This window comes from Candoia aspera, chromosome 2, assembly GCF_035149785.1.
Source record: "Candoia aspera isolate rCanAsp1 chromosome 2, rCanAsp1.hap2, whole genome shotgun sequence".
NCBI lineage: Eukaryota > Metazoa > Chordata > Lepidosauria > Squamata > Boidae > Candoia > Candoia aspera.
This window is the reverse complement of record NC_086154.1, coordinates 55,877,586-55,896,062: the sequence shown is the minus strand read 5'-3', so window position 1 is coordinate 55,896,062 and position 18,477 is coordinate 55,877,586. Positions and strand designations below refer to the sequence as shown.

Here is an 18,477-nt window from a genome sequence, read left to right as displayed (position 1 = left end):
AGATACATTAGCATATATTAGAGAGAAATAAAACAGACTCTGTTGGGAAAAATTGTCAAGCAACTTCAAGTTCTTTCATTTGCTTCCCTAGCTCAGTATAAAAGAAGTTAGCCTCATTTCATAAGTGCCTCCTTGACCTATTTCTACAGTTTGCCCCAAATTAAGTGTATATGGTCCAGATGGTCATTATTTACGCAGTTACATTTTTTTCTGTCTACTATAATCCTGGAAACTAGTGATTTTTTCCATTGTGGATACTGAGCTTTATTCAAGACATGTTTTAGTGGGAAAGGACTGTTTATGAGCTGTTCAAAACAGTTATCAGAAATGAAGTACATTCAGCTGTTACATTTTCCATTTAGTCTTTGGAAGATTGTGGGGATGTTGAAAGTTTTTTTTAAAAAAAAGAGTAATCTCCCAATGGTCAATTTAATGGCACATTGACTCCCTGTAACATATATCTTTTTGAGTTACATGTAGTATATTCATGTAGTGAAGGAAGTTGATGTTTAACAGAAAAGTACAATGAAATGTAATTGATACAGAGGAAAGCAGGGGGGGAAAGCTAAATTGTTCTACATACCCAGAATGAAAGAGAATGTATATTTATTTTAAAATAATTCTGAATTGAAAAAGTGCCTTCACACATTGCACAGAGCTATTTGCATAATCATGTGTTGTTTTTAATTAGCTGTATTTGGCTTAATTCACACAATTTGTTGAAGTATACAGCATCTCCAGAAGGCTTCTTGTACCACCTTTGCTGAGTGAGAAGCTGAGCGGTGATACCTAATCTAGCAAAGTTTATCCATCCTGCACTAACCCCTCCCCCCAAACATGCTGGAATTGCATATCATGTATAGTACAGTGTGTGAACCTAGTCGAAGACGGCCTTGTCGATGGGAGGGCTAGCCAAGGCTAGTTTAATGTGCACACAGCAGACTGGTTTATCTTCTAAAACAAACCAAAGAATTAAGCCAGGTTTTGTTTTGCTAATCTTTCTAGGCATATGATGCAGAGTCTCACTTCGAAAAATTATGCTAAGTTTGAGAAAGCTTGTCTTGACAGTCTTTCAGTTGCACCTGCTTGTGGGTGGATCTAATTGCTGTACTGTCTGGTTTGGCATTAAGGTTTATGAATTAGTAGGATATGTGAATTAGCCCAGTTGTTGTTTTGCTTCTACAAAATGTGTAGTAAATGAATGGGAGAAGGATAAATTTACATACATATGTTAATGAAATATAGTGGTTTAAATCTGTTTGAGATCTCCTTTTTATATGAAAACAATTTCCTACATTTTTAAATACAAGTGAGCTACTAACATTTTTTTAAATTTTTCTGGCTTTTCCAGTGTTTTGTAATAACAGTCTAGCAGGTGACCATTAAGACCTGAATCAATTTCCTATGCTGTATCAAACAACCTCAAGATTCCTTATGAAAGATTACTGAGTGTTTTCCCAATCCCTTCCAAAATTTTCATCCCAAAGCAGTGACTAATTGAGCATTGCTACCACAGGTGGTGGTATATGGAAGTTCATTTACACCCACCAGTAATATTGTGGTTTATATACTGTAATTTAACAGGGTGTATTACCACTTCTTCATTATCTTTATCTATTATTGATGATTTACTGAAGTAGATATAAAAGGGATTCTATGCCACAAAGATTTTCAGTGATATTCATCAAATTGACACTACTTGCCCTCCCAAAATATTCTGAGACTTTCAACAGTTCCTGCTCTGAATCTATAAAATGGTTTTATATAGTGTTGATGAGATTCTCTTCCTACTGAATAAGGTAGATATAACCATTCTTGACTGATTTGGAAACCTAGCTGTACTTATGTCCATTCATTTTGCAAAATTCTAAATTGTGTAGAACGTACACAATTGCCATTTAAATTAAATCCTAGAATAAATTTATTATCAAGCTTTAAAAGTTGCTGTTTAAGGAACAAGAGAAGAGAGGACAAATCAGAAGCCAAAAATTGTTTCTACTTTCTCCAGACTTCTAAGGAGAGTTTTAAATATTATTTTAAGTTGGCAGTATTACCTGTAATTTCTTACTTTCAGGAAGGAATGACATGGCTCTAATTGATAAGGAGTATAACGCTAATTCAGTTTGTATCCTCTGAATATTATTTGAGATCTTTACTATGAATTGACAGCTAAAAAGCATCAAAATAATGTATTTGGTTCATTAGTATAATGTTTAATCTTCAATTTATTAATATTCAGCTTCTTGAAAGTTCCTTGCTTCTATGGATTAAGTTAGTATATATTTATTCACCATTGTTGGTTTATTTCAATCAATTCAGCCATGAAAACTCATGTGGATTAGGACCATGACATAATATGAATGGGAGTTTTGCAGTTTGCTTAATCATAACTTTTCTGCTGAAAAGCACCATCAATACAGAAAATAGCCCCTTTGGAACATAATAGTTATAATATAATTATTATTATATTTTTTATAAATATTATAATAAAATAATAAGTATTAAATTATATAATAATAGTTGGGATTCCTTTCAAACTGGAAAATAGTGAGGTAGAAAGAAGTAAATCTCTGGTTGGTGCCATAGTCCCAGGTAAAAATGAGCCCAGCAGCATTTTTCCTAAAGGAAGGAAAGAAGGCAGATGGACACAATATAATAGAATTTGGTTGTGTGTGGATAAAAGACAGTAATCCATAGTAATGATGTTCTTCTTGTTGAGAGACCTCTTACTCAACCAGTATATTAAAGTATATCACCAATTCATCAGCTTTCCACACCAATATTTCCCAAACCTACCTTTTTATACCAAATCTTATTGCTGTTGGTTGGAGAATGTGGCAAAGCTAGCTCTGTTCACTGATGGATTTTTCTTTCCTTTGCTCGTGCAAGTGCCTATTGTAGTCCATTCTGAAGAAAAGAAATGATCTTTTGTTTGTCCAGTCATGTACAGCTGGTTACCTGAGCAGCACTATATATTTGCATTTGGCTATTTCATTAAAAAATGAGATAGGAGAACTGTATTACTGTACAGTATACATAATTCCCATTTTCTTTTGTTCCTGGGAGGGTGCAGTTAAGCCATGTATGAATAAAAGTGAGACTTATTTCTGCATTGAAACAACACACATTTGAACTTTTTAAAATTAAGTTGGTTGAGCACTTAATCTTCCATCTGCAATCTGAAATGATATAGGAAGGGAATATTTAGAGGTCTGCTCTGCAAGAAAAAAAGAAAACAGACTGTACATTTCATCTGGTGCTGTCACATTAATCATTAGATATTATGCTGCTTTCAGGCATTGGGCTAAGGACAAATAAAGCAAAACAACTTCACTGTCTTGAATTTATTCAATGTGGTTGAAAGTCAATAAATCTCTGTTGGGCACAGGTCATTCTACTTAGTTCAGGTGATTGCGGGCAATGAATTTCTTTTCCCTTCAGCCCTGGGTGTGTCCTGATTTCCTTCTGTGTTAAGCTTCATTTCATCATTCCACTCTGCCAATAAATTTCATGTTGGTTAAAGAATCAAATAAAATGTGTATGCCCACAGCTCTTTTATCGGTTTCATATTCTGTAATAATCAAATTGCTGTAAATGCTGACATATTAATAATAGGCAATCATATTGCTTAATTCCTTGTGCTTGCCTTCTGTCAGCAGGAATGCCTAAACAAAACAGAAAACCTGCAGCACTGGTTTGTTTAGTGATATGCCCAGATCTGAATTCCTGGTTCACAGCTATCCTAATAAACCAGAATTTGATTACAGTTTGTTCTTGGCTTCTGGTTCCTGGTTTGTTGGACAGTAGCAGGCCAGAAATGCTGGTTTGGATAAAGTAGTAAGCAAACCCACAGCGGAGATTTGCACTGGTAGAAAAATCAGCACAGAAGGAAGCAAGGAGGAACAATTAGATCATGCACATTCTAGTTCTTGTAAATGTTAAGTCAGAATTCTAGCTTTCTTGCTCAGTGTTACATGCAAGAATCTGAATTTTTTTTTTTTTTAAATTCTTAGAAATTTTTATATGACACTTCTTCAAAGACTGATAAGCTATTTGCCAAAAATAAAGAACAACATGTCATTGTTCCTGTCCTTTTGGTAGAACACAGTGGCTTGTTTTTGTAGCCTAGCTGAATTAAATAGTATGTTGCAGCAGAAATCACTCAGTTCAGAATATCCATCTGGGGCGCTAAGCCCTAATATCGTTTAATTGAGTGCGGTACGGTTTTCAATCAGAGGCATGTATATGACAAAACAATATTTCCATTTAAAATCATCTCAGATGATGTCCATCATTACATTTTGTGGTTGTGACTTCCGTATGAATTGTGTGAAAAAAGTATTTCATTTTCTCTTTTTGGAATTTTTAAACATTCAGGTTCTGATACTGTGCCTTGTATAATTTTAAGCACCTTTGTACGCCTCCCTGTATGTATCTTTTCCCAAGCTAAAAAATCCCAGATACAATATTTCTTTATCTTGTGATTATTTTTGTTGCTCTTTATACACTTTTTCCATCTCTATAATTATGGTAATGCTGCTGCTTTATTATCTCTGTATATTTCTATCTGCACCATAACCCTTGTGGATTTCTCCTAAGCATCTACTTATTTTTGTAGGAATAGAATGCTGGCATGCTAGATAGGCTTATCCAGCATGGGTGCTTTTGTATTTTTTTTTCTTTCTAAGTTGTGATTATCTGAACACTGTATAGTATTCTTGGTGTTCCACAAGAAATTGAATGAATGAAGATATTGGTTTTATTCTCTTTTTTTTAAAAATAAGAATTTTATTAAGTTTGAAAGAAATATAAAAACTACAAAAAAACCCCAAAAAACTACAAAAAGAAAAAAAAGAAAAACTAAAAAAGTGCAAAACACAAGAAAAAAGAATTTTGGAGATTACCTAAAGTAACTTCCGATTTTCAACAACAAGAATATACAGCAGTTTCCATATTCAATCCCTTACTCTATATCAAACCAAAATCACATTATTTCTATAAATCCTTCCATTAGCACATATACAAATCACTAATGCAATTGCTCCTTCCCCTTATAGAAAAAAAAGAAGAAATATATAGATCTCTAAATCAACTTCCCTCCCCCCCAAAAAACGTTTCTTTATTTCCTTCCTACCACTATTCTATGTATTTCTGTCCACTATAACAAAAATCAAATTATAAAAACATATAAATTGTCTACTTTTATAATTAATAATACTAGAACAAACTTAACCGTATTAAACCTAAAAACCAAGCAATTATTATTACCCCTCATCGATACCTTATAAATCTTATAGATCAAACCTTTAAAAAATCCAGTCAAACCATTAAAGAGAAATGGAATCATATAAGCCTTAATATCAAACCAAATACATAGTCTTAATTTTTTTATCCCACATCGAAATATACCAGAACATTTACTTGTCTCTATATTGCACATAAGGCATTTTTCTTAGAAAATCAAGCAGCCCAACTGCCCCCCTTAGAAAGCCAGACTTCTCAGTAGAAAGCCTCACACAGAACATAGCAGTTTTGTTCTCAAAACAACCCCAGAGATAAATAAGCCAGTTTGTATCTTGCAAGTCGAACTCTCTTAACCCCTTCATCACCAAGTGTGTTCGTTGCCTGGCGTTTCTTCAGAGAGTCCAATTTCGCTGTCAGTAATGAACTCATCCTCTTCCTCCAGAACATCCTCAACCCCTTGACACATTTTAAAACTGATATTTTATGCAATATCCCAGATACCTTGCAGAATAACTTGAAGGGTGTCATGTAAAATCTGTTTGAAATCACAACGAAGCTCAGAACAGAGCTCTGAGGAAATCTTCTTGAACTCTTCCTTTCCCATGTTTCAGGCAGTAGATTATGGCGCCCCCTGGATACTTGGCTAGCGCAGATAGGAGCTAATGAGTTAATGAAGGGCTTTGGAGAGTAATTGACAAAAAGGAAAGTATGCTAACCAACAATTAGGGCTCCCAAGGAAATTGAACAGAAAACTGAAGACTCAAAATGGCAGCTTCAATGTGCAGGAAAACGTTAAATCCTTCAAATTAGATACAAAAATAATAGCAGGGAGATGATTATTTATTCTCAGTCCACCTTAATGTTTAAATGGGAAATAAGCCAAAGTTTAAAAAAGATTTTAAAATTAATCCAGAAATAATGATAAGCACTTCTTGCTGCAGAAAGCCTCTCTTGGGGTACATAAGCTTAAAAATATATATGAATTGGGTGGTTTAGAAATGAGGTGGCTTGACCTAATGTCCCTTTAAGGTTGCAGCAGAGTTTGGAAATGATGGCGTCCCCGCTGCCTGTCGCCTCTTGCCAGATTGTCGCGAATGCTGTTGGCGATTCTCTGGCTGCAAGACGGCATTCTGGAGGGCAGATGGGATGATTCCAGGTGCCTTCTTACCACCAAAGCACTCTTGGGCTTCAGGAAAAAGCCTGCCCACACCCAAAAGAAAAGCCTCCACTGTCAGCTCTGTCTGCAGAGCTCACAAACCTCTGTTCAGTAGGCCATGTTCCCACTGGAAGTCGATATTGATTTTATTCTCAATTTTTTCTTGAATTATCTTTAGATGAAATTTATCTTTTACACAGCAGCTGCACCAGGGTGAATATTTTTGTTAAAGTTTCCACCATAATCCCAATAACCTTCTCTTGTTAAATCATGCCCAACTTCCAATCAGAATATAAGAAAAGTTGGGGGGGCGGGTTTCTGCATCTTTATCTTAACAAGCAACAGTCCCCCACAAAAACCTTGAACCGGTGTTCAAATTTATAGTAAGCTCTTAAATTTTTTGTGTTCCAATGATGGCCTGTATCTTGAAGTGAAAGGGTTACAAGGATGCCATCTTCATTTTATGGATAATTGCTGGAAAGTGTTTTGAACATGACTTGTTCACTGAATACATGCACTGTATTCATTCAAAAGGTGTAACTTTGGTGAGTTTTGGTGCTTTAGTTTTGTTTATTCTTGTATCCAAATTGCAAGGAACTGTGTATTTGCTGAATGCAACAACAATATTAATATTACATAATATATAATATTATTTCTATATAATACTTATATAGAAAATAACAACTAATTATTTCTGATGTTACATTGTATCTTATAATGTGCTACCATTAGAATCCATTATACGCTTGACAAAAGCGTTAATGATTAATATACTTGATGCATGTATATCGCTGAGCAAATGGAAGCTTTTTTAAATTACACATTCCTTAAAAATTGTTGGCTGTCAATGTTACCTTGTTAAATTTATTTATTAAAGCATGGGTGGAAATACATACATTTCTTAATATTGAAATAAAAAATTATTTCCACTACCTAAATAGCATATAAGAACATTGTAGCAGATGGTTGGAAATTAATCTCAGATGGCTTAAAGAAAAGAGCACCCGTGTCAAGGAGTCACATAATGAATAGAGCTAGACTAGGATCTGGACACAAATAGAAATGTTATGGCTATTTAAAATATCATGCATATTTGGCATAATCCAAAACAGTATGAGAGAGTGACATCTACTGACTAGCAAGTATGAATTGATAACTAAGCCAAATGAACCTTTTCTGCTGATCTCATGAATTGTGGCACATGGAACAACTGCAGGATTTAAAAAGAAAACTTGCAAATGAATGTGTTATATGTTAACATAGCAGTGGAAGAACCATGGGAAGATGTTAGTGCAATAGAGATTATAATTCTGAATTCATAGTTTGATTTAAGTGATGAAACTATGGATTATGTGCTCCATAGTTCTAAACCAGCAGAGATACCAGCTCTGCTCCTCATAATTTCAGTCTAGGTTATACTTACACATGTGCATATCACTGAGAAAATAAGGGAAAGAACAAGTGCAAGCAAGCAAATGAAGCTATATGCTGCAGAGAATGGATCCACCAAATGGATTCTTTCTTGTACCCCAGTCAAATGTGGCTTGGGGGTTTAAGAATATGGGTGCTTACGAGAGAAAACAGTTCCAATAATAAAAGTGGAAATTTGTGGGCAGATTTGAAACAGGATTAACTGACATTTTTTAATTTTTATTTTTACTCAGTATAATTTTTGACTTAACACAATTTTCCCTTCTGTTCTTTCTTTTATAGGTGACTGCTGAGCTGTGAATTATGGCTCCCTTTTTACGAATATCATTCAACTCTTTTGAGCTAGGACCAGTCCAGAATCAAGGAGAACAACTGCAGCCTTTCTGTGCAATAAAAATGAAAGAGGCTTTGACTACAGGTGAAATAAAATTATTTTGACTGCATTTTTAAGTGGAGTTCTCCTCAAATAGTCTGTGCGTGTTTATTTAGAAGTAAGTGCCTCTGTGTTGATAGGAAAATATTATTTTAACTTCGAATACAGCCAGTGGGTGAGAAAAAATAACACACTTCTAATATACGGTTGGATTTTTTATCAGCACTCAGGTTGGGGGGTTTGGGATCTTGTTCTGTTACTTTAAATCAGAAACTAAACAGTGGTAAAATAGCATTTTCACTGTTATTTGGAACAATGATTATATTTTTGTATGATTTGAACAATGAATTTCATTTACCATTCATTAAAGGGTTCATATCTTTTGTTCCTGGCTGTCTTAAGTGTTAGTTGTTAGTATTTTATTTTTTGTAGGAAAAGGACAAATCATGTGCAGAAGCACGTAACAACCTCCCCTCAAAAAATCCCCTATTGTTTTATTTATGTATTTATTTGTTCAGTGTATATGTTGCCAACTTGCCAAGTGACTCTGGGCAGATAACATGGGTTAACTCATAACTTAGTCCAGAAATATAAAAAAGTAATCTAATTTCTTTTCACCACCAGCATCATCACCATGTTTTGCAGTCAATATCCAGGACTTGGATCAAAAATACTTAACAGAAAATAATTTATTTTCCTTTCTCACCCCAATCTTCCTGTGACTTCAAGCTAACTTGGGTGCTGCTAGGATAAAATAAGAGCAAAATAGAGAAATGGGAACATTAATATATACCCACACACACACATTCATGTTTCATTGATTTCATAACATCAACAACAAGGTTGTAGTTCAGGATTATATTAAATATTTTGAAACAGTGCATGCATAAGCTATTCAACGAAATGGATGCATTTGAGATTTTGAATATTTTATGAATTCAAGATCACGATATGTCTACAATGTATGTCAGTATATTCTTTATGCATTAATACTTGAGCCATTAATTGTTGATGCTTTATTGTGCTTGTAGTTCAGATCTAATGAAATAATTCCTGAGATGTTTAGAAGAGACACAGTTATTATCTCAAACACTAAACTGGTTGGTCATGGCAAATGATAAACTTGAGGCCTCCTTTCAGAATTATTAAATGTATTTGGAGTTCAGGGATTCCTTTTTAGTTTAGAAACATAAATGGTTTCAGACTCTGCCAAATCAGCATATCTTAAGCTGTCCCAGTAAAGTGGGAAAATGCAAGGTTGCAGAAGACTGGTTTATGGAATATGGGAAGACTATTATATTTATCTAATAATTTTGATTAATGTTATTTCATCCATATCTATGCCACTCACTTATTCAATTTGATCTTGAAGCAGTTCTTGATAAACATATTAAAAATCAGTAATAGCAACAAAACAATGTTACAACATCTTCATTTAAATGACAGAAGGAAAAGGGAAAACAAAACAGGACTTCTCATCTAACATGTCACATATTACCCATGGTATTTTCCTGCTAGTCTGTCTCATTATTTTGTAGCTCTTACAGGTACTCCTCGACTTATGTCCATTCATTTAGCAATTGTTCAAAGTTATGGTAGCATTGGAAAAAATGACTTGCAATCGGTCCTCACACTTATGACCGTCACAGCATCCCCACAGTCACATGATCAAAATTGGGGTGCTTGGCAACCAGCATATATTTACGACAGTTGCAGCGTCCTGGGATCATGCTATCACCATGTGCAACCTTCCCAGCCAGCTTCTGACACTGAAAATCAATGGGGAACCAAGAGAAACACTGTGTGATTCTCTTAACGACATGTGATTCACTTAATGGCTGCTGCAAAAAATGTCGTAAAATCAGGTGCTTAACAGCTGTACCACTTTACAACAAACTTTCTGGTCCCTATTATGGTCATAAGTCGAGGACTACCTGTATTTGGACCAGAGTTAGCACTTATTCACAATAGAGAAGTAAGTGGGGCATTCAGTGACAACTTGATGAATGTTGAGAAATAGATTTTTTAAAAGTCTGACAATCATATCAGGGAAAAGGAATGGAATGCAGCTTCAAGGAACATATTTTAAAGAGACAGAAAGCACCAACTTTATCTGGATAGATTAGGTCTTGCAAAGTCCTTTGAAAGAACATTATGACATAGACATTAAAAACTTGAAATATGGCTAATATTGGATATGTGCCCACTCACACAAAATCTGCATGGAGAAAGTAAAAACAAAAGCAGGCCAACAACTGAGCATATCCAAAGGTACAAAATGCTAACAAAGTGTTGGGAAAGAGATGGGGACTGAAATAGAATAGCTGGTACCATGAACTCTTTTATTGATTTAAAATATTTGCACAGCACTTCTCATTTTAAAAAATCTGAAGTGGTTTACAATAGCATCATTTTATTACAGTCACACTCGTAATTAACATTTGTTCATTTGGATTCATTCTGTACTTTTAAATTACTGGGTATTCTTCCCACAATAATTTTCTGACCAAAAATAAAGAAAAAATGTGTAGGTTAGCAACTTAGCTACATTTGCAACTTCTAAAACAACAGAAGCAAACAAAATTTGGTGTGCTATATAAGCTGGAGAAACGGGTAGGATTGTTCTATGTATTTCAGAGCAACGTATCAGGTGAAAAAGGAAATTACTTAGATGTGCTGCCAACCCATATTGTGAGGGCTTTCTGTAATTTTGTTACAAGTGATTCTTAAACGCTGTTACAATAGAATTACAGTGGAGGAGGAAGGAGATCTGGAATTAACTTTTTATTAATGGAAACATCTCCTCTGAGCACCTCTTACAAGAAAGGCTGTCTGAATCCAAATAAAGCATTTTGAAACAGAAGATAAAACATTTTAGGGTGCATTTGGCAAACCAGCACATTCTTGCTTGTCAAACATGTACAGTAATTTAGTTTTGACAAGCCTTATTAAAAAACATACATTTAGTTGGTATTCTTTTCTGCTATTTAAGTCAATTCATCACGCTGAAAAAGTTGCATCAGACAAACAGCTATTAAAATAACAGACTTCAAGAAATGTATGGTTGTGTGAGAAAGTAAATGTACATTTGTAAATTTAGAGAAAGCATATGATAAAATGAATATTCTGAAATGTTATGTGTGAATATGGAGTTGAAGTTTGGTTGGCCACTGTATATGTATAGGATGGAAGTAAAACATGTTTGTATATAAATTGAATGCTTAGCAAATGGTTCAACATTGAGAAGGAAGTAAAACAAGGATGATTTAATGTATTAATGGGTAAATGTACAAGGAATGCTGGCAGTGACAAAGTTGTATTGGTTGGGAATGTTTATGTGTATGCACTTTTATATGCAAACAATGTCATATTGTGGGCTCAGAATCCAGATTATTTGCAACAAATCTTAAATTGCATGATGCATTGAGTATTATGGATCTGGACATTAATGTATCAAAGACCAAGATAGTTGTGTTTGCCTGAGAAACTGAGTGAACAATTAACAACAACAAACAAGTTATGCATAACAGGTGAAAAACTAGAGCAAATAGATGAATTTGTGTACCCTGGTAGAATGTGAGTTACGACGTTTGTCAAAAGATGCTAGTTGTGCTTCTGCCTACTTTGTTGTATGGATGTGAGAGATAAGTTGTAGAAATGTAAAAATAAGTTGAATGCAGTGGGAATGCATGGTAAATTCAGTAGTGTGCATGGTAAAACAAGAAGCAATAGGGCCAAAAATTAATTGGTACCAAATGAATATGGACTGAATACAAAGTGAGTATGGGACAAAGGAAATACATTGAAGTAGTGTAGTCATAAGTGAATGAGAACCCAATTGCAAAATGAATATCTGAAGGGTTGAGAATGAATGGGTTGAAAGAAAGGGAAAGGCTGAGAAAATTGTGCCTGGAATTGATGAGATCCTCAAAATGAGAGATGTGAGAAGTTTAAAGAACAAAAGACAACATATGAGGCAATGTATCGATTTAGTGGAAGGATGGTTTGCAAGGACAGAAAGGTACTAAGAGTCATAGTGAGTGGCTTCTTATAAATTAGAATTAGCTACATATCTTTTCCTTATCTAATGCCTTAATTCCTTTGGTTTACCAGTTTTTAACTCCTTTTCTGCACTTTGCAAAATGTTGCTTACCCTGAAAGGGAATCGCATGTTGGGTATGTATCTATGTACACAGAAGCATTATTCAATATTAAGAGGCCAGTAATCCCCATTTTGGAAGCTGTTGTTCTAATTGGCTGGCTAAAATAATCTAAGTTTGGGTCTACACAAGAGAAGATAGGCTGTCTTAATTATTATGCTTAGGAAACATATTGGTCTTATAACAGTGGATGTACCATTATAAAATAAGTATGATGGATATTTATTTTAAGCTTTATCATTTCCTTAAAATTGTTGAAATATTTTTCTCTTTAGTTAATAAAATGACCATGTACTAGTTTCAATATATGATGAAATATAGAGCTTTTCTTGGTAACTTGTCATCTATACCTTTTTTCGATATTTACAGAGAGAGGCAAAACTTTGATTCAGAAGAAGCCCACTATGTACCCAGATTGGAAAACTTCCTTTGATGCCCACATCTATGAAGGAAGGGTGATTCAGATTGTTCTCATGAAGGCAGCAGAAGAGCCACTGTCTGAAGTGACTGTAGGTGTATCTGTTTTGGCTGAAAGATGTAAGAAAGGCAACGGGAAAGCAGAGTTCTGGGTGCGTATTATTTTATGGAATCAATTATTTTTGTTGTTATTTACCTTGGACCAATAGAGCTCAAAAGTAGGATATCCAAAAGACCTCTTGCTTCCAATGAACCTACTTACTTAGACCCCTCCTCCCGCCCCTCCCAGCCTTCAGAGATGACTAGAGATAGGGCCTTCTCTATGGTAAGGCCTTCTTTATGTAGTTTCCTCCTTGGAGACATTGGCCTGATACCTGTGTTACTAAGGCTTGGATACCAGCTTGCTTTATAGAATATGTTTGTAGAATACATCTCCCTTTATAACATAATGATGTTTTGTAAAATATCTGGTTTGGAAAACTCCAACCAAACTGGGAGAGTTTCTAAGAATGATATAAATGCCATAGGCACCATTGTACTCCTACAAAAATCCCCTGGATGCCCACTTAAGTCCACTGTCCCATCTTTTTAATATAAACAAATAATTTCAAACTTTATTCCCTTGAGTAGATGGCAGACAGGAAGTGCTCCAGCTGAAAAGAACACATGTAACAGTACATATATTATGTATTTTAATTAGATGTGACAGTGGGCTTAAAAGCTCCATCCTTTCCCTTTTTCTAGAAAGCTCCTGGACCCATAGGAACTAAAGACATGGTTCAGCAGAAAGAAGAGTGTGGGGCGTCTGCAGACCAGAGCACTGCTAGTTCTTTGCCAGCTAGTATGAAAAGGGAAAAAAAAGGCTTTTGCTTGGGGAACTGGGAAAGAGCATGATTGGGATGTAGGGGTTATATCCAACGCATTCAGGAACCATAGGCAAACTTGCCGTGCATCTTTGCTTTAGGACTACCTTTGTTCAGTTTATGCATTTCCAATGTTACATGAAATACTGACTCAGTCCCTAATGAATCAGAAACCCTACAGATCAAGCTTCTAGGAATGGGTGACATACAAGGGAGGGAGGGAGAGAGGATGACACATCTAAGGAAAGCAGCTTTTCCTGTGACTTAACTCTCTAGGTCAGCGCTTCTCAACCTCAGCAACTTTAAGATGTGTGGACTTCAACTCTCTGGCACATCTTAAAGTTGCTGAGGTTGAGAAACGCTGCTCTTGGCAATCACTTTTAATTTTTAATTTTTTTTTAAAACATTAATTCTCTGTAGGAAGAGATTATTATAGAGTTTTACCAAAACTGGCAAGTAATTCAGTAGTTTCTTTCTTTTTAGCTTGATTTACAACCTCAAGGAAAAGTACTCATGGCTGTACAATATTTTCTAGAAGATGGAGGTAAGGAGATTTAAAAAAAAAAACTAAACTTCCAATATATAGTTAAAATTACCTTGAAATATAATGAGCATAGTCCAAATTCTTTATTAGGAAATGCTCTATGTATTCAACAAGTTTTTTCCACTGATGCATAGAATATTATCCTGACTTTTATGAGGAATTCAGATAATTTACCTCATATCTTTGAATGTTGTAGGGGGTCTGTGAGCTACGCAGATGTGTTTCCTGGGCTGTCCACATACTCAGTGGTCATGAGAAGAGGCTTAGCGTGCCTACTAATATCCATATGTAGAGTTTTATCCCTTTCTCTAATGACAAACATTTGAGGGAGATCCTGGGTGAGGCTGAATATGAAAACTCCCATAGCTTCCTTCAACTCATTCCCCATGCTCACAGCTTCATATAGCAGCTATAGTATATACAGCGAGGTTCATGACAAATAGCACTATTTATTTTAAGAATGCTGATATTAGCTATAATATTTGGAGTATTATGTGGGACATTGTCTCTGCCTCTCTCTCTGTATCTCTCTCTCTCTCTTTTTTTTATACACACAGAGAGAGAGAGACATACAGTACACACAGAGACATGGCCAAAATTACTGGTACCCCTCCACTCTTTCCCAAAGAATCCCTATATGCCATGAAAGAAGTTGAAAATGACACAAGTAAATGGCATCTACCATCCTTTATTCCATAGTCTATAGAACAGACACTGCTTCTGATGCATGACTTAACATATCCTTGTAAATAATAAAACAAATGAAAACAGCATGGACATAATTATTGGTACTCCTTAGAAATTAAAAAGACATTATTGGAATTGTGCAATATTTTGAATGAATATAACCAGAGAAAGAAGTACTCTGTTAGGTGACTTGAACATACACACAGGGACAAGAGAGTATATAAAATGTTATTGGGCCATATGGAGACTCAAGAATGAGTGAAAATGATGCTTTTTGGTTAGTATATGTCTAGGAAAGTTCACATTCTTTCAAATTGTTTAAGCATAAGTCTGTTGGTATATACAGATGGCAAACAAATGAATATACATCTAAAACCATGATTGACATGATCGTTTATGATGAAAGGTTGACAGAATTAGTGAAGGATATAAGGATAATGAGTGGGTCTGAATGTGGGACAGAATATTATTTCATAGCATCAGGAGTGGATTTTGACATGGAAGAAAAATGAAAAAGTGAAAGAAGTAGAAGAACAGAAAGTTAGGAGTCCTGCCTGTATGAAAAAAGATTGGAAGATAGATTAATCTCTCAACAGAATGAATGGAAAGTAGATATAAGAGGAGATGGAACAGAATACTTAGGGAAGAATGAAAAGAATTACGTTACAAGTGCCACCATAATGTGTGCAATTATGCTAATGGAAGCATGGAAAAGATGCTTGACAGAATTATGATATGCAAGAGGCTCTGGATGAGAAAAATGCATATAAAAGAATTATTCCTGCAAAGATGATGAGAGAAAGATGATGTTAAATGTGTTTATAATCGCAAAGAATGTGGTAAAAGAGAAGAAGGAACAGATAAGATTAAAAGAGAGAAAATCTGGAGAGATTTTTATGGAAATACAAAATTTTGGAAATCGAGGAAGAGGGCTAAATGAGCCTCTGACAGAGTGAATGGAAATACAAATAAAAAGAATTAAATATTTTGGGATGAAACAGAAATAAGGGAAGGATGGAAGGAATATTCCAGAGATTTCTATGGGAATGATGGTGATATGTCACTATCTGAAATGAGTATTATAAATTTTAAGGCTCAAGAAACAAATTGGTGAAAAGGGAGTAATAAATGCAGTAAAAATGTTGAATTGGAATGAGAGGAAGGGAAAGATCAAAAAAATTGTGTTTGGATGAAGCGGTTGAGATGAGAGATGGGAAGAACAAAAGGCAGTATATTAAAAGATGTATGAATGTGGTTGAAGCAAGGTTGGTTTGCAAGAATAGAAAAGTATGGAGAGTGTATCTCATGCCTTTAATTTCCTTGGCACACTGTTTCTTATTCCTGTTTTATGTTCTGTATAACATTGCTTGCCTTGGAAGGGGTAGTATGATGTATGTATGACCTGCCAATCCCTCTGCTTCAACAGTAGACCTTTTGAACTTGGAGCAGTTTCTTAGCCCTTCCCAGAGGTTTCATGCAATCCAGGTTTTTCTGTTGGTGTCATCTATTTTAGTTTATCGTTGCTTTTCTAGGAATTGCTGAATCTAATGGTTTCTTGATCTGGCAGGACTGATCAGGATTGATCAGCGTATTTTTAAAACAAAGTATAAGCTGTGCATACTTTAATGAACTTTGTATTTACCTATCCCTTTAGAAAATGTTGCATCATAATCATAGGTTCATTATAGTTTGGTTAGCTAGATAACAAAAATGTTGCTTTTAAACACCTTCAGATTAATTGGGGAGTATCTTTTTAGTAAATTCAAATATTTTAATTGAAGGGTCTAGAATATTCATCAGTTAAACTAATTTTCATATAGATATCAAACTATGATGGGAAAACTATGCAAAAACAAAGGAAATCTTCACAGTAGATGAATGTATCATTTAATGGGCAATGTACTTCAAGCTTATGGCACGACATTTCATTGCAATATACTTGGGCCAGGGACTCATTACATGCATTTTTATCTAGTTTGTTAATCTGCAGAAGCTTAGTGAATAGTTTTCCTATATTTCTTTAATGAGAAAGACAGTTTTCTGACACATATTTTACAGAAGGCTGCTTGTCGGAAAACTGAATGGGCAAGTCTGCATCGTAAGCCATCGCTGCTTGGGGGAGCGGGGGAGGTTACATATGCAATTAGTTATCTTGAACTGATTTTTTATTCAGAAGAGAGATGATATATGAGATCCAGTAATTTAACAAATTAACAGTGACAAATTTTACATCATTATTCTTTCCTAACTTACACCAATTAACAGAGACAGTGAAACAGTCTTTCTTTTAGCTTAAGCTTAACCCTGTAATCCTTTATTGTCTGATTATTTTTTGGTCTCCCACTAAAACCAAAGTGATCTGCCTTCTCTGTTATAAGATTCCTTTTCAGAAAGCAGAAAGGAGAGGCAATGCTAGAGTGGAGAAATAGAACTAAAAGTACGATTGCAAAAAAAGGAGGGGGGGGGGCAGGGTCCAGAAAAACTATCTTCCATTTTTCAGTAAAATATAATGTTCATAAAATTGTGCAGATATAGTTGTCAATGCCTTGGTTTATTTAAATGAAATTATTTACCTTGTCTAGGAATAGAACTATAGTGAATGAATTGCATGAGCACCGACTTTCCTCTTTTTCTGTAGCAGTCCACTTTAAAGGCAACTATAATATCTTTCTATTTCTGGAATTATCATGCTTCTAATTTCAGCTTTGAAATTAGAAAGGTTTGCCATTTGTTAATGATAATATAGTTACTTTTAGTAGTGGAGAAACTATTTTAAATTTGTATAAAATAATGTAGCATTTCCATTATATGACTAATAAGGCACCCATTATCTGAATGGAATTTTTCCTGTGTATTTTGTGAAGAATGTTCAGTGAGTTAGGGATCAGTCTGAGGCTGAACACCTTGAGCAGACTGAGTCTCACCTAAACCACAGGAATTATCTGAAGTGAATGCACTGGTGGGAACAGGGCCGCAACTAGGGTCTGTGTCACCCGGGGCACACATGGATTCCACGCCCATTTTGGCACACACCCCCAGCGCTCATTTTGGCACACACCCCCAGCGCGGTGCCAGGGGCACATGCCCCACTTGCCCCCCTAGTTGCAGCCCTTGGTGGGAAAGCCACTTCAGGAGGTACAGTTGCAAACTGCATCGGCTGATGTGTAGCTTGAGATTGTTTGTCACCCCACCACCCCACAGTGGAGGAGTATTCCTTTAAGCGCAGTCACTGAATGGAGTAATTACAAGCCGAAAATGAACAATTAAAAGCACAGCTTTTCCAGTTCACCATGCAATCTACACAACGTTTGCAAGTGCCTCCAGCATCACATCATAAATGCCTTGTAGCAGTGCCTAAAAAATTGGATGAGATTCTTGGCCAGGCCACAGACTTTCTAGTCTAATACAACCTAGATGTAAATCTTTGCTAACCACCCTTCAGACCTCAAATGCAGGGACCTCCAGCCACATCTCTTCAGTCTGCACTACCCATGCAAACTGGGAACTGGACTTCAATTATCTCTAGAAGAAAAGGCTAAACACAGGTTTGCAGGAGCTTGTTTATGTTGTAAGAACCAAGGACATTGGGCTACCACATGTCT

The 18,477-nt window shown here is 35.4% G+C and overlaps 1 protein-coding gene across 1 annotated transcript in view; it reads left to right on the top strand.

The window, feature by feature from the left end:
- The window catches only part of PRKCD (protein kinase C delta), a 68,210-nt gene that overhangs the window by 20,039 nt on the left and 29,694 nt on the right, over nucleotides 1-18,477 (top strand). Inside the window, exons 2-4 of the mRNA XM_063291870.1 lie at nucleotides 8,114-8,249; nucleotides 12,734-12,933; nucleotides 14,128-14,188. Of these exons, the coding sequence (XP_063147940.1) occupies nucleotides 8,135-8,249; nucleotides 12,734-12,933; nucleotides 14,128-14,188 (376 nt within the window). The 5' untranslated portion in view covers nucleotides 8,114-8,134. The remainder of the gene's footprint in view (nucleotides 1-8,113; nucleotides 8,250-12,733; nucleotides 12,934-14,127; nucleotides 14,189-18,477) is intronic.